This window comes from Amphiura filiformis, chromosome 2 (genome assembly GCF_039555335.1).
Source record: "Amphiura filiformis chromosome 2, Afil_fr2py, whole genome shotgun sequence".
NCBI classification, from domain to species: Eukaryota; Metazoa; Echinodermata; class Ophiuroidea; order Amphilepidida; family Amphiuridae; genus Amphiura; species Amphiura filiformis.
In genome coordinates this window covers 31,970,749-31,996,445 of record NC_092629.1, presented here as the reverse complement: position 1 = coordinate 31,996,445, position 25,697 = coordinate 31,970,749, and the positions used below count along the sequence as shown (strand labels likewise).

The following is a 25,697-nucleotide window of genomic DNA, read 5'->3' as shown; positions in this document are numbered from 1 at the left end:
GTGGGTTCAACTCAGTCAAAAAATCCAAACAAATTTTACAAACCCGTAACATTGCAGAATCGTTACAATGTCGGTCTATGTAAAGAGTTGGGAATTCCGACAAATAAGGGTAAAAAATATAGTTCGGCTTATTACCAAAAAATAGAGAGAAGTATTGTATGGCTTCAAAAAAATATTACGAAAAAATGAAATCCTCATAATAATTTGATATTGATTTTTTTTTGAAAATAAAAAAAGGGTTTAAGAAAATAAAAACATTGTATATAATAAAAGAAGATGAGAAGAATACTAAAATTTTCATCGAACGCTGAATGGGAGCGTTTAAAAAAAATCAAGAGTGAATATACGGTAAAGGATCTACGAGCCATTGCGAAAAATGCTGGCCTGCAAGGAGATTGGAGACACACCCGCAAAACCGATCTGATAAAAATTCTTCAAGAAAACTATGTCTTAGATCCGCTGGATGCTCCGATACAAAATATCGATGTACCCATTCTTGAACCAACGCCGTATACCACCCCCGCTCCACCGCTGGATGCTCCGATACAAAATATCGATGTATCCATTCTTGAACCAACGCCGTATACCACCCCCGTTCCACCCCAGATAGAAATAAAGCCAACGCAAGATTGGTCATTCTTGGATACCCCCAAACCACCTCCCAGACGAACCAGATTTCAACGAAAGATTGAAAAGCTTTACAAACAGAAGGAAAAACCTTTCAAAATTCAAGAATTTGAATCCGCGCTCAATCATTTTACGACTCGGTACAAAATCGGTGGACGGGCTAATTATGCGCCAAACACATTTTTAGTAGCCGTCAAGCAACCAGTCGTAAATCTTCTAACCAACACCCGTCAGACAAAAGTTAAAATGAGTCTTCGATGCATGATGGAAAAAATAAATTTGCAAACGGGTGAAGTTGTTGTCAAGGAAGCTGTATTTAGCTCCAGCACAGTCGTCAATTTGGAAGCCACCAATCTCGATGAGCTGTACGAAAATGGAAAACCAAGATCTTGGAGAACATCTCCACATTTCAAAATTCTGGTAGTGGGTGGGTTTTCAAGTCCATCGTAGATCTGGAGATTCATACCGCGAAGTATAAACCGATGAGTGGTTCGTCATACATTCCGCTTCCAAAAGATTTAGCCAAAAAGAAAGCGATCATCAATCTCAAAAATGATGACAATCAGTGTTTCATGTGGTCTATGGCTCGAGCCGTCAATCCAGTTCCCAAAAATCCAAATCGGATAGACACAAAACTTATGATACAAGCCAAAGAGCTCAACTGGGATGGTATCCCCTTTCCAACCTCCCTTAAAGATATTGACAAATTTGAGATGAATAATCCATCAATTTCCGTCAATGTCTTGGGATACGCCGAAAAAAATTCATCCGAGAGGTTGTACAAAAATGAAGTCTACCCGCTGAGAGAAGGTGCTAGCAATCGAAAAGACGAAGTTATTCTTCTTTTAATTTCGGGCAAAAATAAGGATGGCCATGACACCCAACATTACTGCGTCATCAAGAGTATGAGCAGACTAATGTCGTCACGAGAGAGTAAAATGGTCATGCTAGATATTATTGTATGCGATGTCTCACGTCCTACATCTCCAAACAAAAATTGGTGAAACATAAAGAGCTATGTCAAAATAATGAAACCGTGAAAATTGAAATGCCAGATCCAGAGAAGGATTCATCTCAGTATTTTAAACATCATTTCAAGTCTCAGAACGTTCCCTTTGTCGTGTACGCCGATTTTGAATCTTTTACAAAACCGATTCAAACTTGTCAACCAAACCTCAAAGACTCCTACACCAAAAAGTATCAGAAGCACGAACCATCGGGCTTTTGCTCTTATATCAAGTGTTTTGATGACTCGGTGTACACTCAAGAACCAGTGATCTTCACCAAGGAATCCGAGGAACAAGATGTGGCTCAGATTTTTGTGGAAACTCTAGAGCAAAACATCAAAGAGATCTATCAAGAATTCAAGTTCCAAAAGGAAATGATCTTCGGGGAGCAAGAGCGAGAGATCTTCAAAAAATCCACCCACTGCCACATCTGTAAGGATCCACTGACTCCTGATGATAAAGATAATTACAACGTCAGAGACCACTGTCACTATAAGGGAATCTTTAGAGGAGCTGCCCACAATATCTGCAATATGAAATATAGGAAACCAAAGTTCTTTCCCGTGATTTTTCATAATCTAGCCGGATATGACGCTCATCTGTTCATCAAGAATCTTGGCAAGACCGAGGGAGAGATCGACTGTATTCCTTCCAACGAAGAGAAGTACATCTCATTCACCAAGAAGATATTGGTTGACACCTTTACCAATAAGGAAGGAAAAGAAGTCGATGTCAAGCGTGATCTCAGATTTATCGACAGCTTCAAATTCATGGCTGCTGGACTTGGCAAACTCGTCGAAAATTTGGATGAGTTTTTTGAATTACCGAAATTTTATCAGGATGAACAACTTCAGCTGCTCTTCAGAAAAGGGGTGTATCCGTACGATCACGTCAACTCTTTGGAAAAACTCCAGGAGACTAGTCTTCCACCCAAAGACACCTTCTACTCCAAACTCAACGAAGAACACATTTCCGATGAGGATTATGAACACGCTCAAAAGGTGTGGGATACTTTCGGAATGAAAACCATGCGAGAGTATCATGATCTATATCTCGAATCCGATGTTCTCTTGCTAGCCGATGTCTTCGAGAGTTTCAGAGAAGTATGTCTGAAAAATTACCAGCTTGACCCCTGCTGGTACTACACAGCCCCAGGCCTATCCTACGACGCCATGTTGAAGAAAACAGGAATCAAACTAGATCTTTTAACGGATATTGATATGGCTCTGATGATCGAGAAGGGAATTAGAGGTGGGATATCCATGATTTCAACCAGATATTCAGAAGCAAATAACAAATACATGGGATCCGATTACGATCCGAGCAAGCCCTCCAAGTATATCCAATACCTCGACAATAATAACCTTTATGGCTGGGCGATGAGTCAACCATTGCCAACCGGAGATTTTGAGTGGATGACTCTGAAACAGCTAGACTCTTGGGATGAAATCCCATGCATTCTTGAAGTGGATCTGGAATACCCTAAGAAGCTACACGACCTCCATAACGACTATCCCCTAGCTCCTGAGAGAGTCACCGTAAACAGGGTGGAAAAACTCATTCCAAATCTTGGAGATAAGGAAAAGTACGTCATTCACCACACGGCTTTGAAACAATGTCTAGACCTTGGACTCAAATTAACCAAGATCCACAGAGGAATCATATTTAATGAGAGTCCCTTTAAAAAAAAAAGTACATCGATCTGAATACCGAGCTTCGCAAAAATGCAAACTCGGAGTTTGAAAAGGATTTTTTAAGTTGATGAATAACTCGGTTTTTGGCAAAACTATGGAAAACATCAGAAATCGCGTCAATGTCCATCTCGTGAATACAGTCAACGCGTACTTGTAAAGCTTTTTTCCTTTACTCGGTCTGTCGTGAGGGAGAAACAACAAATCGGCTTGATGAACTTCATTAGGTACACTTACGTTAAATTTTGCTCTGGGAATGTACTTTGGAGGTGGTAGGTAAATTTGCCACTGAGTCTGCTTATTTAAAAAATTTCTAGCTTTTTCTTTCGTCACTCCAGCCTCTTTCGCCAGCTTGTCTATCGCAGAAACACCCTTCCAATACCCTCTCGGACTGTAGTAAACCTTAGACATTTTAGTTTCAGCCATCTTTTATTTTTAGCCTCGATTTGAAAATAAAAACAGTTTAAGAAAATCCCGGCTAATAAAAAAACAGTTTAAGAAAATCCCGGCTAATAAAAAACAAACAAAATGGCAAAACAATCAAGCATACTGAAGGTGGAATTTGAGCACTTGTTAGAAGAGCAAAAAGGATCCTCAATTTTGAAATGGGTTGAACTAGAAGAAGGTGGAATTTACGAAATTACCAATTTTGAGATAATGGAAACCAGGGTTGGAAAATCCGGAGTTATCACTCTCAGTGATAACACTCGAGTTTGGAGTTGTTCTACCCTAACAAAAAGGCTAGAGAACTTGGACTTGGACTTTGGTGAATCAATAGCTCTTGTTAGACCCACGGGCAAAAAAGAAAGCAAAACAACCGGGAACATGTACCACAGTTTTGACCTTGTAGTGAAAGAGTTGGAATATGATGAAGACTCAGACTAGTCGTACAGTCTACCATATAACAAAAAAAAATCTCCTTTAGACATTCAGTCTAAAGGAGATTTTTATTGTTACAAAAATGAAGTGTACGAGTAAATATAAGCGTTGTTTTTGCAAATTGTGTAAAAAGAAAACCCGCCTTCGGAGCAAAAAACCGATTTGCAACCTATACGGTACCGAATTCACTCGGTTGTTTAAAGAACCCGCACGAGTGGAGCAAAGAGTTCCGTCAAAATGTAAAAATTGCAACTCAGAATACATAGTAGACGATGTGTGTTATGATTGTGGTTTGGAAAATGACGCGTCTCTTAACGAGACCTCACCCCGAGTTAACATCGACCAAATTCGACAATCGATAAAGTACTGCGAAACCAAGACCTACCAGTTTGAAGAATACATCGAAATCTATCGAGGAAATGTTACGAATTTGAACGAAAAAAATTATTGTTCGAGTCCCTCCGAGTAAAAAAAGACTTGTTAAAAGTCTTGAGATCAGACCCAAAAGCCGTTCACAAGATTTACTACGAAATTACGGGCAATTCTCCCGTCGATTTTTGGCATGATCGCATTAATTTGTTATGCGATCTTGATAATATACTGAAAATTTATCTACAAAATAAACCCAAGAGAAATAATTTTAACATCCACTACACTCTTTTTTACCTACTCAAGCGAAGAAATTATCTCGTAACTCTCGATGATTTTCCAGAGATTAGAGGCTCAGCTCCCACCCAAATACTTTTATCCAAAGTATTTGATAGCGACCACACCGGTTCCGAGCAATCCCAGTCCGAGCAAAGCTAATTCCCCATTTTGGATCGATTTTGTTTGATCTTCGTCGAGATACTCTCCATCATAAAGTTGTGGTTCGGGTGGAAAAGAATCCATCAAAATTCCCGTTAAATTATAATACTGTCTCATCGCGTCATCGACGTCCGAAAAGGTTCTCTCCGCGTGACCCTGTTTTTTTAATTGTTCGTTGATGTAATCTATTCTTGAAATACGCGCTAAATTCCAAGAATCTCGGTCGTGCTGAAGTTTTTCGAGAGCGAGATCGTGTCTTTGCGTTCTTCCGAACTACTGAGAGAGTTGAACAGATAATTGCTCCCTGAAAATGCCAAAGCGTTAACCATGGCTCCACCAACCATGAATGCGATCGACGCCATTTTTCTCTTTATTTTTACAAAAAACCTCTTAGCACAGATAGTGCTAAGAGGGTTTTTAATATACCTACCTTGACAGAATGTTTCCCTTGGACTAAACCATAATTTCATCCGGAAGAATTCCTTGATTCACGAGCCAATCTCTGAGCATCGTAGCCGAATAGACGCTCAAAATCAACTTTCCGATATCCTCCACATCAAGCTGCGAGAGATTAGCCGGCTTCATTTTTAGGAACTTTTTCATAACGAACGAGTTAGCCCATATACCGAGGCTTATCGTTGTTGCGTGATACGTACCGTTTACGATCATTTTTACGTTTGGATTGGTTTCTGCCATCTTCTTTATTGTAACTAAAAATCATCGAAAGGATCGACTTTTGGTTGATGATCGACCGCTGTGGTCACGGTGGGTGGGCTTTCAGTCGTACCGTTTAAGGTAGAATACCCATATGCCACTATCCCTCCAACGACGACGACCGCTCCTCCAACAAGAACTGGACCTGACAACCAGTTTGACACGGTTGATTTTTCTGAAGGTGTACGTGACGTTTTGTCTATGGTGGACGGGTTCTCCCGTGTCGTTTCCTCTGCTTCAAAGGCTTTCATTTTGCTGCCCTTTCTTTGTTTCTTGCGGCTAATGCTTTTCCAGCGGCAACCCGGTTCGGGTTTTTGACTTTTGCTTGATTCACTCCTGCCGTCACTTTTGTCGGAGGTGTTGTGTCCGCTGCTGGAACGTCTACTGATTTGGTTTCTAGATCACTCATCTTTTATTATTAGAAAAAATCTATAGATACCTGTAGAATCATCTATAGATACCTGTAGAATCATCTATAGATACCTGTAGAATCATCTATAGATACCTGTAGAATCATCTATAGATACCTGTAGAAATCATCTATAGATACCTGTAGAATCATCTATAGATATCTGTAGAATCATCTATAGATACCTGTAGAATCATCTATAGATACCTGTAGAAATCATCTATAGATACCTGTAGAATCATCTATAGATACCTGTAGAAATCATCTATAGATACCTGTAGAATCATCTATAGATACCTGTAGAAATCATCTATAGATACCTGTAGACTCTTGCAAAAGCTGAAATTTTCTTTGAAACTTCATTTTAAAGTTTTGATAAATAATTATAAACAAAAATCAGGCATTGATCATCGGAACCGAGATGGGTGTTTTAATAGCAGCCGGTATTTTTATAAGAAAAAAAAACCGACGAACTCTGGGAAGCCATTCACGAACTCAGAGAAAAGGTGGAGAACCTAGAAAAGCAACGGGTAGAAACGCAACCGGTTGCGCGCAGGCAAAAGCAAAAAAAAGCGCAATTCGATAAAGCTCGTCAAACCCGAAAAGAAAGAAAGTTGGAACAATCTGTTTGAAGATTCTGACTCGAAAACTCAGTAAAATGACGGATTCGTTCTCCGAAGAATCAGATTTCAGCGACGAATGCGACGCGTTCGATCCGCTGTACTGCGATTCAAAAGGGGAGCATCTCACCTTATCGCAGAGGGTAAAAAGAAGCAGAGAGAGGATCGCCGAGAAAAGAGAGGTCGAGCTCCTAAAGACACGACTCCTGGTGGAAGAGATCGCGCAGAGCAAATTTCCCAGAAAAAAATGCCCTACAAGGAGAACGAACCCCCGGTGACGCTCGTTCACTTCCTCTCGTTCGGGTGCAAGAACTCGGTCTACGAAAAAGAGATAAACTGGGAAAGACAGTGCGACTGCAAGAGGCCGGATCTGCATAAAAAATCGCATAGTATCCCAAAACCCGAGCCGGCGATCGTGACCCAAAAAAGCTGCCCAAAGACGTGGAGCAACCTCTTCAAGACCGAGACCACCATCGCGGAGGAAGATAGAAGAAGGGAGGAAAATGCAAAAAGGTTAGAACGGCAACGTCTCGAAAGAAAAAAAAAAAAAAAACGACGCGTCCCCAGGGTAATAATCCGACTGTGCAAATTTTACCAGCAAAATAAGCAATGTCCCAACGTTAAAGAATGCAAAGACGCTCACTCTCCCAGAGATTTTGAACAAGAATGTAGATTTGGAAAGAGTTGTAAATTTAAAAAAAATAAAAAGTGTAAAAATTTACACGGTAAATTATAAAGTAGTTGTTGCGACTCATAAAAAAAATGTTCGAGGGATATTTTTCTCGAACATTTTTTTTAGTTTTGAAACTTTTGTAATATTTTTTTTTTTTTTTTAAAGTTTAGTCAAACCAAAAAAAAATTCAAGAGGAATAAATACTTCCTCTTGAATTTTTTAGTTTCCAGGATCTTAACCCTTTCCATACTAGACGGGTTTTTGTTGCTTTACGAGTTGTCTCCAGAAGAAAAGATTGCATTCGATCATCATGGTAGTCAAAGGGTTAATCAATCACATCAATACTTGGGGAGTCGTCTACTGTGCACTTCGCTTCTGGTGGAAAGTCAACTTTTTAACACCGTTGCTAGTTAACAGAATAGCCTCCAACGGAGCTAGCATACGTCCAAAACTATGATACAGCCCACAGGTCCATTTGTTTAAAGCTAGATCAATAAAGGGCCCTTCGTTCAGAGACTCTTCCAGAGCATCGCGATCGGTAATCGCCAAATTTTTTGGAAGGAAGAGTCCGACCAAATTTACGTAAGCGGTAACGAAGTGCTTTTTCATTGACCTGGTCACTATCCCACCCATGTGAGCCTCGTATCTGGCGTAGAGTCTCATCAGGCTCTTTTGATCAAGCTTCTATCGATCTCAGCGGAGGTTATGGTCTTTCCCAAATACTCTTTGCTTTTTCCTGCCTCTGCTACGCCGATCAACCGTTCCCGCAGCTGTTCCGTTTTAGCAGAGTCCGTGTTGACAGGTTCCTCCCGTGTAGCCGTACCGTCTAAGGTAGACATTCCGCCTATGGTAGGCGTTTCGCTCAGGGTGGGCAGAACGTCCACGGTCATCGCCTCGTTAACTATATCTTCAATTTCAGTCATCTTGCTTTTTTATCTTAAGATTATTTTTGCCACCAGTACTCAGTCGGTTGCTCGGTAATTAGAATTAGTTTGGAATGTTTTTGTTTAGCTAGCTTTTTTTTTGATTCTATGTTTCCGCTTCTACCGTGATCTTCACTTCGTCCCCCCTTGGCGTCTCGCCGAAACTATCTTGATCTTTTGTGTAAAACAGGGCTGTCCATTTTGTCTGCTCTCTGAGATCGGTAACGATGGAGTTATATTTTGTGTAAGCACCCAAACGGAGCAATTATCGTGTCTTCCCGAGAATGCTAGCTGAGAAAGCATCTGTTTCTTTTTGGTTAATGATCTGTCAGAGCTGCAGTCGTCGATAATGAAAAGTGTGTGTCCGTCTTGTATTCCATAAGTTTTGTAGCCAAATTTCAAACAATCGTTCAGCCAATCGTCGGACTTTGGACACCAGTTAGATCCATTGAATGACATCAACGTCCTTAAAAACCAGGATCTGTTTAAGTACGCTTTGTTGCGCGTCCAGGTAGGGCAAACGATTATGATGTATTCAAAGAAATTCTTGTATTCCCTCTCGAGTAAATCCAAAACAAATTCAGTCTTGCCACAGCCGGTGGCTCCGCAGATTATAGCCGAGTGCGCGTGTTTTGGAAACATCTTTTATTCTAGTATTTCACGCTCTGCAATTTTCCGGCTTCGATATTCACCTTTGCATCCTGTATGTAGTACACGTAAGCGTTCAACGCTCCTGCAGCCTCGGCTTCTTTTTCGATTTCGATTTGAATACTCTGACTAGCTCCTTCAATTTTCCTACCAGATCCATGCAACGTGTCATCATCCGTGGTTCTCATGTCCAACCAGAGTCCATACTTGGTCGTGAGATAATCTGGTAAAATCACATCGGCCAATTCCGCTTCTTTGATTATGTGTGGACGGTTCTGAATTTTCCATCCGCAAAGTGCTTTTGAATTTCTTCAAAATGGTTGTGAGGTAACATTCCGCTTGCATACAGCTGGTTTGGGTTTCCGTCTAGAGTGGCTGAGACTTTTTTGATTTTTGGGTTGTATAATTTCTCAGAATCTCGAGCGTAATCGGCTCCTCCATCCGCGGGATCTACGAAACGAATCAAAATGCCTTTCATGGACTTTGCTCGTGGTGCCAGGACAATATTCCAGACGGTGTTTGATTTGTCCAGCGACTCCTTGCTGTGTCTCATAACTCTATCGTACATAACCACGCTTTTTCCATCGTACATGTTTTTGATCATCATCGCCGTCTCTTGTGAGCTTACCACATCAAACTCCAGGTGAATGTTAGAAATGGAGTAACTGGCAGCTGTGTCTGTGGAAACTATCACTTTCCCATAGTTGTTAAAAGTTAGTTCGTAAGAGAGTCTGTCTTTTAACTCGAACTGGAAAAAATGGGTTGTGGGAACTCAGCATTTCAAAGTCCAACGGATGCAGAACATGTTGCCATAATTCTTGTCCACGGCAATATCCTTGGCGTCGGCACCTTTGTCACCGGCATCTATTCTGTGCTTACGCCCTGCTCCAGATTGAATACCCTGATAGACGGCATTTGATCGCTCCTTGGTTGTTTTCCAAAGATCTTGATAGCACAGGAAAACGTCAGCATCGTTCAGGGTGTATATGCTCTGTCCTTCCAATTTGACCTCAATTTTTGACACTATCGCTCTTCCAAGATTATTTACGATTGTTCGATTAACATCTTGGTTTCCACCAGCCGCAGAATTCAAATCAACATTGAATGAAAGTCTGCTAGTTCCAGGGACTATGACATCATTTTTTCCAAGGTCTGGGAACCTCACTGTGAGGATTTCACCCTGATTGATAGTACTTGGAACGTGCGTGTTTCGAATGCTGCGTCGAATACCATTGATTCCTCGTGCATTACGAAGTTGTCGGTATGGGTCCAATTTGTATCCAGATTCAGTCGCCATCTTTTATTTATACGTAAAATAAAACCAAAAGATGGCAGATTTTAATCCTCGAGAAGACATTCAGATGGATGACTTCGATGAATTCGAAGATACGATCGGAGATACCACGGGAGCAGTTGGTGGTACACCGGCTGAGACTGATTTTGGTGATGAGCAAATACAAACGGAGGGTCAGAGACGACGAGGAAGCGTCGGTTGGGAAAATCCGGATGTGAGTTTCGTTTCCGATAAGAGTCGAAATTCCATCGAAGATCTCAACGATCGACTCGATCTATTAAAACTTCGTGAAGACAGTCCTTCCCTGAGGAGAACCGTCAAAACATTGAATCGACAAAAAGCGGAACTGGCTAGGGATGAGTTTCGGGATTACGTGAAACGCTTAGGATACACGCAACAAGGAACGATCTTTGCTACTGAAGCGGTTTTTGCGGTAGATGAAACCGGAAGAATCAAAGTTAGTTACAGAAAAAACAAGTTTGGTTAACCAAACAAAATTCGAGCGAATTTTACCCCTAGAATCGATAGCTAAACAAGTCAAAGGCAAAGATCCAGGAGGTACCAATTTTGTCAAAGTAGGTCTCGGAATCAAGGATTTCAAACGAGGATCAACGCCGCAAGTGCAGGAAAGTGCCGAAAAAGCGTCAACTAGCGCGAGAGATGTATCACCCCTAACCACTACACCCGCTGGTAGACCAAACAACACTAAAAGAGTTTTGGAGGGTCTTCAAAAAACAAACCAAGACATGGAAGGTTTAGCCAATGAATTGCCAAATGATCCTCACGAAGAAATCCGAAATTTTTAACCGAACGAGGACAACTCAAGAAGCTGTCTGATGTCTATGAGCACCTTGTCCGAAGAAGGAATGAAAAGGAAACTGAACTGAAAGAATTAAAGTCTAAAGGACGCGGTTCGGTCAGTTTTACTAACCCAACTTACGAAGGTGATGAAGAAGAGCCTCTGCTACCTGTCAGCGAAGAAGATGCTGAAAGAGCTAGGGAGCTTGAAAGCGATATCAAAGAGTTTGACAACGCCATCGCAGATCAAGATGCCAAGGTCAGAAATTCGCTTCGGCGTTTGCGAAGATCGATCGAAAGTTTCATAGACAGCGATGCTACCACGGGAAGTCGGATTCGAGAACTCTTTAGACGAGAGGGTGTTACCATAGTTTCGCTGCTCACAGCCATCGGAATGACGATAGCAACCGTCGTCGAGGGTATTCTGTTAGCCACCAAATCCGCAGTCTCAGCGATTACGCCGAAGCCTCCAGAACCAAAACCAGGTCCTCCTAAACCAGACCCAGGTCCTGAACCTGGACCCGAACCCCCACCAAAGCCTAAAACTTGGACCGATTGGATTAAGGATCAGCTCAAGAAAATAGCCAATCTCCTTTTGAAACTCGGAGACAAAGCTTTGATCGCACTTCCAGGGATCATCGGGGCTGTTGTGAATTTCTGTCTCAAAGCTGCGGGGTCTGTTGCTGGATTTCTAGCTGATCACATATGGACATTAGCTTTGGGTGTTGGAATTTTGTTGTACACTACAGTTATGGAATTTGTCAAAAAGAAGTAAAAAAATCTTCTCACTAGAATTTAGTGAGAAGACTTTTTAATGTGTGTCCAACTTATTTTTTTAAACCCAGAAAAATAAGAAAATTGCAGCGGCTGCCAAAAATAGAGAAAGCTTTTTCTCATCATGCATTAGAGGCTCTTCAGTCAAGGGTGGACTTTCAGTCAAGGGTGGACTTTCAACCTCCTCTAAAAACAACGGACTTTCCTCAGGAGCACTGTCTCCAACATTCGGTCGAGAGTCGGTGTTTACGTCTGAGTTTAGCCCTATCTGCATGTCATCCGTGGCGATTTGGATAAAATTGTTGTATCCGTTCACGGATCCCACGAGGATTTCCATGTTGCTCGGGAGCAAGTAAAGTCCGTGACCCACGACAAAATCCAGTTTGCTTTGAGCGTACTGAAGAGTTCTCTGGTATCTGTCGATCGAGTCCGGAAGATCCACGACCGAGTTGATCGCATCCTCGACGTTTGCTAGAAATTGTTTCTGAGCGTCGAACGCCTTGCCGGAACGCAGGATGCCGGATCTGGCTTGAGCTTGGGATCCGAGAATTGCCCACGTGTAAGTCCTGACGGAGTCGTTGATTCTCGAAACTCCCGCACGTGTGAAACCCTCGTTCCAAGTGTCTGCTACAAAACTGCCGATGGCAGCCATGGCATCTCCTTTCCGAATGGATCTGTCGGTTATATCCGGATCGTGATCGAACAGCTGTTCAATGTATAGAATCTTGTCAGTCTGCTTGTCCACACCTCCAAAGCTGTCCGCATCAAAGTGAACTTTCCAGTCCATCGACTGACTGTAGTTTCCTCCGTTGGTAAGCTTCGACCATTTTTTGATGGTCACGAATTTACAGTCGTAAAATTGTTTGTTGAAGAAGTAACTACCCATTCCGTTGGAAAGATCGAACTTTTGTCTCCAGTTAGCTCTCGTGGACACTCCAAATTCGTTGCAAATTCTTTCGTAAGCGTGGGTGTCAATCCCGTTGTTCAGAGGATTGAAGGATTCCTCCGAGGGTAGTGGACAGGACATTTCCGACAGGATTCTTCTGATCTGATAATATGCGTGAAATCTGAACACGGATCGAATCATCGGTTCTTTGTGACTGAGAAGTTCTTTGGACACCCTGCATCCTGACGTGGCGCACCAGACCGCGAAGTTCAGCTGGTTTTGCCAAAATTGCATCTGGTTGGAGAGCCAGTCATCGTACACCTCTTTTTCCGCGACTCTCGGAAGTTTGTACTTTTGCCACAAACTGGAAAATCTTACGTAAAATGTTCCTTTTTTGCTGACTTGAATTTCTTGATTCACGAGACTGAAACCGTGCGTCGGTTCGAATACTCCTCCGGTTCTCATTTTATTGAAAGATAAAAGAAAAATGTTTGTTACAATTACCGGCACCGGCAAAGGAAAACCTTATCGCCCGTTGCAAAGTATAGACAATAACGGCAAAAACTTAAAAATTGGAATCAAAAGGATCTCGGGTCGAGTAGGTTGGTTCAACGTCGAAGAAGAACTCGAATGGAGGTACACTCAAGGAGGGCAGGGACCTGAAGAAGCGGTGAAAATAATCCCGGGGCTGTATAATTTTGACCAGCTCGCAAAAGAATTCACGAGTCAGATCGACGGACTCGAATTCAAATTCGACAAACGCGATGGAAAACTCAACATGAGAATTCACGAGCAGTATCAGATTTGGTTTCCGGACCGCGTTCGAGAAATGTTCGGATTGGACGACGAAGGGTGGCTAGCAGATGGTGAATACACGGGAGATCGGGCGATAGAATTTTTACCTCAAAGAATTCTCGTATACCTGAATCAGCTGTCAACCACGAACAATCTCAAAAACAACAACGACGTTCTGCAGGGAGGTCAGGTTCTTGGGTCTATCGATCTCACAAACGCCGCGTTCGGGGAATACTTCGTTTCGACCTACGAAAAGCCGAGTTTCAAAAAACTGCAAAACGGAATCATCCACGAGCTCGACTTCAACTTCAAAGTAGAATGGAAAAATTCTTCGAGAAAGCTCGATAATCACGATCAACCGCTGGATTTGGAATTTGAAATCCAATAAAATAAAAGAAAGAATGTCTATCTGGGGACCAACGATCAAAACAAAATCAACGTCAATAGCTGGCGAAGATGTGGATCTTTCCGCGTACGTCAAAAAAACTGGAGCGCGAATGACCGGAAGGATTAACATGGGAGGAAAAAAAATAACGGGGTTGATGAATCCAACCGAGCCACAAGATGCAGCTACTATGGGTTCCGTGACCAGCCTAACCTCATGGTTAAACGACAGAAAAGTTTCGAAGGATGGCGACTCGATGACCGGCGAACTCGCTATGAGCGGCAATAGAGTCACGGGTCTCGAACTCCCACGGACAACGAGGACGCTGTGACGAAAGAGTACGTAGACCAGCAAATTGGACACGAGCACGATACCAGCTTGCATGTTTTGGGGAGATTCATGGTATGGATGAACGAAGACGGAACGCACTATGTTTCCATCCGAGCCAAAAAAAACATCGACTTGGAGAGAGACAAGTTGATCGAAATTAAAAACGGAATGAACAACACTTTCAACGCTAGGCCTATGCAAATTGGCATCACTGCTGGGTTTACGAATTTGCCGAATCCCGGAAAAGATTTGACCCCATGCGACTCACTAGACCTTTAGAAATTTTCTTCAACAACCCACATTTTATTGCTCAGCCTTGGAACCTCTCTTTTTCGGGAAAATCGGGAGTGAACCCGCCGAACGCCCCAGCGAACGCTTGTTCTTTGACGTTTCAGTCTAATCAGAATTTCTTCATGTACCTAAATATTACTTGGACCGACGACTCGATATCGTTCAAAGTGTTAAATAACGCGCGGCAAACCTTCTTTTCCACATCCGTTCAAACGGACACTACGATTATGCATCATGTCTCGATCGAGTACGTTGAAAATAAGCTTTGCTTTTGGATCAACGGGTTTCAGCAGATGTCTACAGAACTCAAGCCCTGGTAAGTCTCCTTGGAATCAACATGAATTTTGAGCAACTGGGAATACTTAGCTTCTACGAAAAAATTTAACCAAGCAAGAAATCATACAGCATTTCGTTGAAAATCACATCTCGAATTTTACGGAGCACGAAGTTTTGCTGGACTAACGTGATATAAATAAATAAGCATGAAGAAACCTAACGCACTGCCACTTTATCCCGATCTTCCTCAGGAAAGCGAAGATCGAGGAGTTGAATTCCGACTAAAAATATCGAAGAGATTAGGAATTTCTTGGACAACGAGGTTAACGAGAGGGAGAAATTGAGGAGAAAATACAAGGCAGCGTGGAACATGTTCTACAACACGGCTCAAGTTTCCGGGCTCATCGCGGTCGGATCTGGAACAGGGGCTGTGGGGACGCTGGCCAGTGGAATTGGCGCGATCGTGAGCATTCCACTCGGTGGAATCGCCATCGCTGGTGGTCTAGTTAGCGCGGCATGCGTAGCTCTTGGAAAGGCTACCATGAAAAAATTGGAAAAGCACGAAAGCGTAAAACGAACGGCTGAGTCCAGTTTGAATACGGTAAATGATCTGGTGTCCAAAGCCCTCGAAGACGGACGGGTCAGCAACGAAGACTTCCACCACATTCGGCGAGAGTTGGAAAACTACAGAGGTCACAAGGCTGGAATCAAGCACAGAACCAGAGCGGATCTAATTGAACTTACGGCTGATAGAGAACGTGAAATTCGCACAAAGGCAGAACAGGCTGGATTGGAAATTTGTAAAAAAGAAGCTTTGGAGAGTCTCCGAAGTACATTGAATCCGTAGAAAATAAAAAATTAGAAATCAAACTTGTTTTGTATAAATAAAAAAGAAATGGATATTCCATATTTAACGGATGACAACTTTGTTGAGGACCTAAAAGCGTATGGAGAGTATCGAAAAGAAATGTGGGACGATAAAGGAAAACCACACGGCGTTTGGAGATGGTACCATGACAAAGAAAAAACAAAAATGAAGGCTAAGATAGTGTTTGATGACAACATTCCCACGTATATAACAAGTTGGCGCAAAGACGGATTAGTAGAAGCAGAAGGTAAATACAATGAAGATGGTGTACCAGCTTTTACTCTTTTCGGTCATAAAACATGGTGGGACTCTTGTACTGAGTGTGACCCTTGATTGTTGTATTAACTGCATTTATAGCAGGGTACGGTGCTACATCCATTGCTACATCCTTTATGAAATGGAAGTGGTAAACTATGGCAAAAAAAACCTCTTGTGATTATTAATCACAAGAGGTTTTTTATTTTTTGTACTCATTCTGCCTAAGATAGAATTTAAGTTCGTTTTGTACAAATAACCACGTTTAAATAAAATGGATCTTCCAAATCTAACGGCTGACAACTGGGTTGAGAACCTGAAAGCGTACGGAGAGTATCGGAAAGAAATGTGGGATAATGAAGGAAAACCATGCGGCGTTTGGAGATGGTACTATGACGAGGAAAAAACAAAAATGAAGGCTGAGATGGTGTTTGATGACAATTATCCTGTGTATATAACATGTTGGTACAAAAACGGGTTAGTAAAAGCAGAAGGTAGATACAAAGATGGTGTACCTAGAGAACCGTGGGAATTTTGTGCTGGACGGGATCCTTTAGTTACTGGATACGTCGCATTTGTAGTCACCTACTTGATTACAACCATTTTAAACTTGGTGTGGTAAACTACGAAAAAAAAAAAAAAAAAAAAAAAAAATCCCGTGGCACTTAATTGTGCCACGGATTTTTATTTTAGTTTAAAAAAAAATATTGTAAATAAAAGTATGGAAACTCAACAAATGCTGTACGAACGTTTGGATGGAACTGAAAGGAGGTGGTACAAAAATGGTCAACTGATGAGTGAAAAATTGCCGGATGGAACCACGAGGGAATGGTACGAGAACGGTCAACTGGAGTTTGAAATATTTCCTGATAAAGCATCAAGGAGATGGTACGAGAACGGTCAACTGGTGTTTGAAACATTTCCTGATAAAGCATCAAGGAGATGGTACGAAAACGGCCAACTGAAAAGTGAACGTTTGCCTGATGGAACTATCAAAAGTTGGTATAAATCTGATTAACTGTGCAAAAAAAAATCATTTGTAGCAGCCTACTTGATTACAACCATTTTAAACTGGGTGTGGTAAACTACAACAAAAAACCTCTTGTGATTAATAATCACAAGAGGTTTTTTTATTTCTGCACGACCTACTCATTCTGTCTTTTAGCATCGTTGTAGGCTTTTAAAATTTCTGTCATGCGTTTGGCTTCCATCCTGATTCTTCTCTCGGGAGAATCCAAAAGAGCGCTCGTAAGAATCCAAAATGCTACGATCATCTTTTTATTTCATGAAATTTATTCACAAAACCAAATTTGTCTCGATAATTTTTTAACGCAATCGTGTCTTTTTTCCCAATTGGTAGTTCATTCATAACAAAATCTATTAACTTTTCCAATATTTCTATTTCTTCGGTTCTCTCGGGAAAAATCCATGGTGGTCTCATACACAATCTCATCCTATATCTATCTTTGTACCAATTGACAAAACACAACATTAAGTTAACGGCTTGATGTCTAATCTTTTCTCCGTTGTACCCGCTTGCCGCGACAAATAAGTTTCCAAGACTAGTCCCATTCCACATGAAAAAATTTCCCTTAGACGCATCTTCTAATTGTTGAAATATTTCATCATCGGAGCATTCAAAATATAGAGAATCAGCCATTTATTTTTTGATAATACAGGACGTGGTCAAGAATTGGTAGTGCTCCATTCTTTGCAAAGTCTGACTATGTTTTCGCGTCCACTCAACGCTGCACTTTCTATCGCGCCGTCAAGATCGGTAGCGCCAGATTCTTTGCAGAGTATGACAATATTTTCGTATCCACCGAATGCGGCACCCCTCATCGCGCTGTCAAGATCGGTGGCACCGAACTCTATACAGAGCTTGACGATGTTTTCGTGCCCGCAGTATGCGGCACATTCCATCGCTCTGTCAAAATCGGTAGCGCCCCATTTTATACAGAGTCTGACTATGTTTTCGTGTCCGCCGTACGCGGCATAATACATCGCGCATTCAAAATCCGTGGCACCGAATGCTTTACAGAGTCTGACAGAGTTTTCATTACCGATTATCGCAGCACCTATCATCCCAAGGTCAAAATAAGTAGCTCCCGATTCTTTACAGACTTTATCTATGTATTTATAACCCTTTGATAAGACGTAAACTGTTTCATCATTATCATTCTTTACAAGGCATCATAACCCCTGGCTAAGTGACTCCGGTGACCGATGAACGTTTTCATCCATGAGTTTTGTAATCCCAGCTAGTGTTTGTAATTGATCCATTTTGTTTTTTATTAATTGGGATTTTCTTAAACCAAAAATTATTTTTTATTAATCGGGGAAAAAATTAAAATAATTTTAGGATGATTGTTCATACCTTACCATACACACAAGTAGATTTTTGATAGCCAATGCATTGGCTGCTACTTCCGGTGTAGACATGTAACCTTTGACAGCCACTGCATCGGCTGCTACTTCCAATACACACAAGTAGATTTTTGATAGCCAATGCATTGGCTGCTACTTCCGGTGTAGACATGTAACCTTTGACAGCCACTGCATCGGCTGCTAGCTGATTAAAAATATTACCCATGATGCTTTCAGGATGAATAATCATACCCATCCTTAAACATAAAATGTAAATGCCTCCAGGCTATAGGTTTGGAGTTAGATAAACATTCTGCCTATAGTAAACAAAACAAACTGGATTCTTCCCGCTTAGCATAAAACCACTTTGTCTCACTTCCTGCAACTCAACAGTGTACATAAGTGTGCTAGTCAAGGATTTGTGAGTTGCCTCCAGGCTAGGTTTCCGGTTAGACAAATTGATTGTTCCCCTACTTGGGTCAGCTCAAGGTCATAATAGTTGAAGACAGGATATGAGATACAGGGGGATTTTTTTTGTGTGTAGAATATCAATTTTTTTTGATTTGAGATGCAGGGGAATTTTTTTCCCTGCATTTTTTTTTTTTTCGGATAAGTTGAAATGCAGGGGAATTTTTCCGTGTAATTTGGATTGGGGTGAATTAAAAATGCAAGGATGTTTTTCTGTGTAATCCTGTGTACACGGCAGTTACACAGGTTTTTGCGATTTTACTGTGTATTTGGTGGTTGAGTCGATTTACACGGAAAATGACTGGTTTATGTGATTTTACTGTGTATTTGATGGTTGGGGCGATTTACACGGCAGTTACACAGGTTTTTGTGATTTTACTGTGTATTTGATGGTTGGGGCGATTTACACGGGTTTTTGTGATTTTATGTGTATTTGATGGTTGGGGGCGATTTACACGGGAAAATACACAAATGTGCTAGAATCGGCAAATTCCCCCTACTCTTTAAAAGAAACTTGTTGAATCATGTCCGTTAAATAGGATCTAAACCACTTAACAGTGTTCTCGGTAGAACCAATGTCGTGCAATTTATTTAACAAGATATCATGATTGACCGTGTCGAAAGCCTTACGAAGATCTATAAAGACGATTCCAGTCAGTTTACCAGAGTTCATATTAACAAGCCAACCATCAATCATATCAGTGAGAGAAGTTTCAGTGGAGTGAAATGGCCTAAAACTCGATTGATGATGATTAATTAGGTTATATGCTCACTGAGATAAGAGTAAACGTGCTTATGAACTGTCTTTTCAATTATCTTACTAACACATGATAAAATGGAAATTGGCCGATAGTTGTTGGTGTTATTCAAATCGCCCTTTATGAAGTGGCACAACTTTTTCAGCCTTCCAAGCATTTGGAAAAATACCTGTACACAAAGACATGTTCATATAAGTTTGACTGTCTACAATGACAGGCCTGGCAAGTTTAAGTAATTTACAACTAATATCATCAAAACCAGTTGCCTTCTTAGTACTCATACTAAGGATTTTATTGTTAACGAACTCACGAGTAATATATGGTAAATTGAGTTTAGGTATTATTACATCAATTCATCACCACCGTTTGAAATATCATCATTACAATTAGGAACATCATCAATATTATTAACACAATAATTTGCATTAATACATCTTTAACTTCAACATTTATAGGTTAATGAACGCGTATTACTTGTTGGAAGAGAAATTAGACAAAATAATGCACTTGCGCTGATGTTGATGCGTCTAATGCACGAGCCCCAAAGGCCAAAGGGGGGAGTGCATTAGACGCATCAACATCAGCACAAGTGCATTATTTTGTCTAATTTCTCGAGCAACAAGTAATACAAGTTCATTAACCTATAAATGTTGAAATATCCTTGCCCGCTGTGTACCCTTGCATGCAAGTATATGGTCAGACATGTGTGCAGTGCGATTCCTGTGATGAATGGTATCACACAGAATGCATGAATATGGATACCATTTCTTTCCAAGAGGTTGACAGATCGGGATAACTGTGGATTTGTCACAGTTGTGGCGGGCCAAATTACTCCACCTTTAGTTTAGGCTGCGGTAGCCCTTTCGAGCTCAGCAACAGTTTTAGTAGCCTATCATCAATGGGCACGAGTGAGTTTGCACCATTTGATAAATCATCACCTAAAAGTCATAACAATCCAAAATTGCAAAAACCAGAAGGTAACCAGAAGACCTAACGGGCCTTTAAGGACATTGGTTGTAAACTGCCAAAGTAGCTCAAAGTGTAAGAGGCAGGAAAGAGGGGTTTGCCACATGTATTGAATCCCACAACGCCCATATTGTGATTGGTACGGAATCCTGATTAAACGGCAACATTTCCAGTAGCGAGGTTTTCCCTGATAACTTTACAAGATTCAGGAAGGACCGTGACTCGAGTGTTGGAGGTGGCAGCGTTTTCATCGCGGTGAGGAATGATCTAATAGGTACGCATGAAGTCGACATGGACACGGATAGTGAAACCATATGGGTTCGAATCCAGTTGATTGGATGTAAAAGCATGCTATTTGGAGTATTCTACCAACAACCGAATGAAAAAGATCCCAGATACCTGAACCAGTTGAGATTAGCGATGGATAGAGTGAAGGCGGATAGTGGTACGGTGATATGTCTTGGTGGAGATTTCAACTTGCCGGACATCGCATGGGACACATTATCGTTGAAACCTGAGTGTAAAAACCCACGGGTCTCTCAGAGGATGCTTGATATGGTGAGCGACTTTGGTCTTGAACAGTTGGTTAAGAAGCCTACAAGGAAGAAGAACATCTTTGACTTGTTTCTAACGTCAAACCCTTCGCTTGTAGAGCACTCAACAGTAGCTCCTGGCATTTCAGATCATGATGGAATACCGATAATTGACATGTCAACCAAACCTAAGATCAACAAAACCAAACCCCGTACCATTTACCAGTACCACAAGGCAGATACTGAGAACATCAAGAAGGACTTAGTGACAGAATGATAAACAGAGATAACTCAAATAAAACCACAGAGGAGCTGTGGCAGGAGCTGAAATCTGGCATCACCAAGGCGATGGATGATCACATTCCTACCAAAAACATCACAAAGAAACATCAATCTCCGTGGATCAACAGAGAGATAAGAAGTAAACTTCGGAAGAAACATCGTGCCTACAATAGGGCAAGGGAGTCGCAAAAAGATGGTGACTGGGAGAAGTTTAGAGAAATTAGGAAAGATGTGAACAAAAGCACAAAGAGATGTTATCTTGATTATGTGCGCAACAAATGCCTTGAGTCTGAGAAACAATTTTACAGCTTTATCAAGAAACTCAAAACTGAAACAGTTGGCATACAAAGCCTGAAAGAGAATGGACATGATGGAAGGCTCACATCGGATAGTAAAGGAAAGGCAGACATACTAAATAGACAACTTGAGTCCGTATTCACTAACGAGGATCCAATTGACAGGGTGAAAAACATCACCACACACTCATACCCAGCTATGCCTGACATGGTGATCAACAGTGACGGAGTAGAAAAACTACTAAAGGAGCTGAAGCCAAACAAGGCAGTTGGACCCGATGGAGTTTCAGGGAGAATATTACAAATGGCAGCACAAGAGCTTGCCCCAGGACTCACACTGGTGTTTAACAAATCTTTATCTACTGGTAACCTGCCTCAGGATTGGTTAACAGCTAATATAACACCCATATACAAAAAAGGTAACAAAACAACACCAGCTAATTATAGACCAGTGTCAATCACATTAATACCATGTAAAATCTTAGAACACATCATCCACAGCAATGCAATGAAACATCTGGACAGACACTCAATACTAACGAGTTGCCAGCACGGTTTTAGGGCTAAACATTCATGTGAGACACAATTACTCCAAACAATGCATGATTTCTCTACTTCACTTGACAAAAACACACAAACAGATGCAATAATAATCGATTTTAGCAAACCCTTCGACTCGGTACCCCACAATAGGCTATTGCTGAAGATGGACAGATATGGAATAACCGGAAGTACGCATACTTGGGTAAAAAATTTCTTGACAAAACGTAAACAGAGGGTGGTTGTTGACGGAGAGCATTCAAATTATGTTGACGTGCGTTCGGGCGTGCCACAGGGCACCGTGTTAGGCCCATTACTCTTCCTGCTCTTTATCAACGACCTCCCTCTGAACACAAAGCCAACAATCAGACTTTTTGTTGACGATTGCGTGATGTATAGGAACATTAAAAATGACACAGACGCACAAACACTCCAGAATGATCTTGGCACCCTTTCTGTATGGCAAGACAACTGGCCACTCACGTTCAACCCTGACAAATGTTATGTGCTTAAGTTATCCTGTTCAAAGAAACCAAAGACTCATCAATATAAATTAGGTAACACCATATTAGAACAAACATCATCACACATGTACCTAGGTGTTGAGATATCTGAAGACCTTAAGTGGAATAATCATACCAACAAGATTACCGCTAAGTCTAGTAGGGCTCTCGGTTTCATCAAAAGAAACCTGAGATATTGTCCAAGCAATTTAAGATCAAAAGCTTTCCAGACACTGGTCCGTCCTCACTTAGAATATTGCTCAACAGTTTGGAATCCTCATACCAAAGAGTTGATTGATAAAATTGAAACCATCCAGAGAAGAGGAGCAAGATTCGTATTCAGTGATTACAGACGTACCAGCAGCGTTACCACCATGCTGGAGAAACTAGACTGGAAACCACTCCACCTGCGGAGGAAAGTCGCATGTGTCTCCATGTTCCACAAGATAGTCAACAATCAGGTAGCCATCCCGGCACCCGAATTCGTGCAGCCGGTCCAAACGCGCAAATCTTCACGCCCTGGCCACACTCAATCATACAGCAGACTAACTGATCAATACATGAACTCCTATTTCTCACTTACAACCAAGAGTTGGAACAACCTACCGCAACAAATAGTGGACATTAAACTAACTACACAATTCAAGACAGCCGTAGCTGAATTCATCTACAGCCAGGAAGAAAGCACGCAACGAGATTAAGAAACCGAAAGCACCCCACATCATCCTCTCGTCTGACCTCCGAAAGAGGTGTTGAGAGTACCTATCAGATTCAGATTCAATCAATTCATCACCACAGTTTGAAATATCATCATTACAATTAGAAACATCATCAATATTATTAACACAATTGGCATTTACATCCTTAACTTCAACATTATCAATCAATTCATTAGCAATACTGGCAATTAAAACCATTACACATGTCATCATTAGAAGACAAAACTTTACCATCTACAACAATAGATGGCGGGTTTGCAGATGATTTAGATGGAAGGATATCATTCAATGCTTTCCACAGTTTATTAGAATTTCCAGCACCATGACTTACAGCATGATTAAAATACTGCTTTTTTAAAGATCTTAACATTGCAGTTACTTTATTACGGTAAGCCTTATATGCATCCCAGTCTGATTTTTCACCAGACCGTACAGCATTTCGATGTAAAAAGTCACGTGTCGACATGTGCTTTCTGCGAGGGAGTAGCTCGAACCCGCTTTCTTTGCCATGTGTTTGTCAACCTCATTAAGGGGACTCGATCTTTTGTGCATAATTATAGAGGGCCAGGGGATTCACTCTATCATTAAAAAAATTATTTGAAGAAGTCAAAGAGCCCTAGGAATAAAAACTGTGGTGTAATTCACGCCAGATACAATTTCTTTATACGACAAAAATTAATTTTTGTAATCGATCAAAAAACAAATGTTTTATATCAATTTCAAATTTAGCCTGAATCCGTAAATATGGTACCTCTCGCCCTTTTTTAGGTCAAGGCTATTTTTACCATTATGCAGCGAACCATGGTTGAAGCTATTCCACATACATGCACAAAACATTATAGAGAAAGAATGAGGACATATAGTGTTGAAATATCTTTTGTTGATTTCGAATGATAATGTCAAGAAGTCGTAAATTTTAAGGTCAAATTCCTAAAACCAAAACAAAACATTGCGACGCAGATAATTACCGACTTACGCAATTTCATCATCACATCAGTGTCTTTATTATTTGTTTGAAACCTTTCCCAAACGTTCGTGCTATTTATGCATAAAACGGCTAATCTATCTTTACAAAAAGCGTCTTTTTTTAGTAAACAAAAGGCTAAAGATGGCATTATGAGATTTATCTTTTATCATTACACTCATCCTCTCAACTGCCACGGTGGCCGAGCGGTAAAGCGCTAGACGCGTAATCGAAGGAAGTTTATAATCGCTGGTTCGAGTCCCAACGAAGCCTGTGGAAACTTTTTTTTCTTCAAAATTCATGATCGCATTCCGAAATGAGTCACTTGTCGGTAAATCATGTATCGTATCCTTAAACATATATTGTCACAAATCTAAAGCAACATTATCACAATTCTCAATATGGAACATTTAATAGATCATTAATGAAAACATTCTCCTCAAAACCTTTGTAGGAACGATACTCCATTGTTCTGTGAACACCTTTTATCGGTTTGACTTTTCTAATTCCATATCATAAAATGATCACTTTAGTAGCTGTTTGGATTACGCCGCAATTAGTACAATTCAGGTTTGGAAGTGAATAACAGATCAATTATTGTACTACTATGATCAGTAACCCTGGTTGGAAGATCAATCATCTGCTGCAATAATTGATGCATATCAGAAACAAATTTCAACTCATTTACTTCTCTAGAATTAACATTAATAGTAAAATCACAGTTAAAATCACCAAGGAGAACAATTTCATTGTCTCCTGAAGAAACATTAGATAACATAACAGATAACTTATTAATAAACTTAAAGGAGTATTTAGTGATCCTAGCATCCTCTTTTTATGACATTTTTCAGTACATATCCACGAAAAAGGCATATTCCTAAAATTTCAGTTGATTCCGATTTTGTGTTTGCGAGTTATGCATGATTATGTGTATTACACTGCTCCATAGACAATGCATTGTAATTTCGTTCTGGTGCACCAGAACGAAATTCAAATTTCGCGGTATCTTTGCTAAACGAATTAATCTGCAAGAAATATATTGTACATAAACATTATGTAGCCAGAGTATTCCAGTGATATCAAAAATCTCAACTTTTTTTGAGAACAGTGGGGGGATGAGGCTGTGGATCACGAAATGCCCTTTTAATATCTTTCCCATTTGGATTATATACGGCACAAATTATACTACGTCTATTTATAGGAGGTGATAATTCAACACAAATACATTCAATATCTTTATCAATACATAAATTATCTCTCCTTGTAAAATTAAAAACATCATTAATATACAAAGCAACCCCTCCACCACTCTGTACCTGTCCCGCCACAGCAAATTATAACCAGGTAGGTG

General features: G+C 40.8%; 1 protein-coding gene across 1 annotated transcript; it reads left to right on the top strand.

Annotated features, from left to right (window-relative positions):
- The first annotated feature begins 1,675 nt into the window (after positions 1-1,675).
- Positions 1,676-3,340, top strand: LOC140140001 (uncharacterized). The gene has a single exon (XM_072161815.1). It carries the CDS (start codon positions 1,676-1,678, stop codon positions 3,338-3,340), a length of 1,665 nt encoding a protein of 554 aa, XP_072017916.1.
- Positions 3,341-25,697: the final 22,357 nt, after the last annotated feature.

What these genes read in the sequence shown, in the direction of transcription:
- LOC140140001 (XM_072161815.1), top strand. Translation starts at nt 1,676, where the DNA reads ATGCCAGATCCAGAGAAGGATTCATCTCAGTATTTTAAACATCATTTC.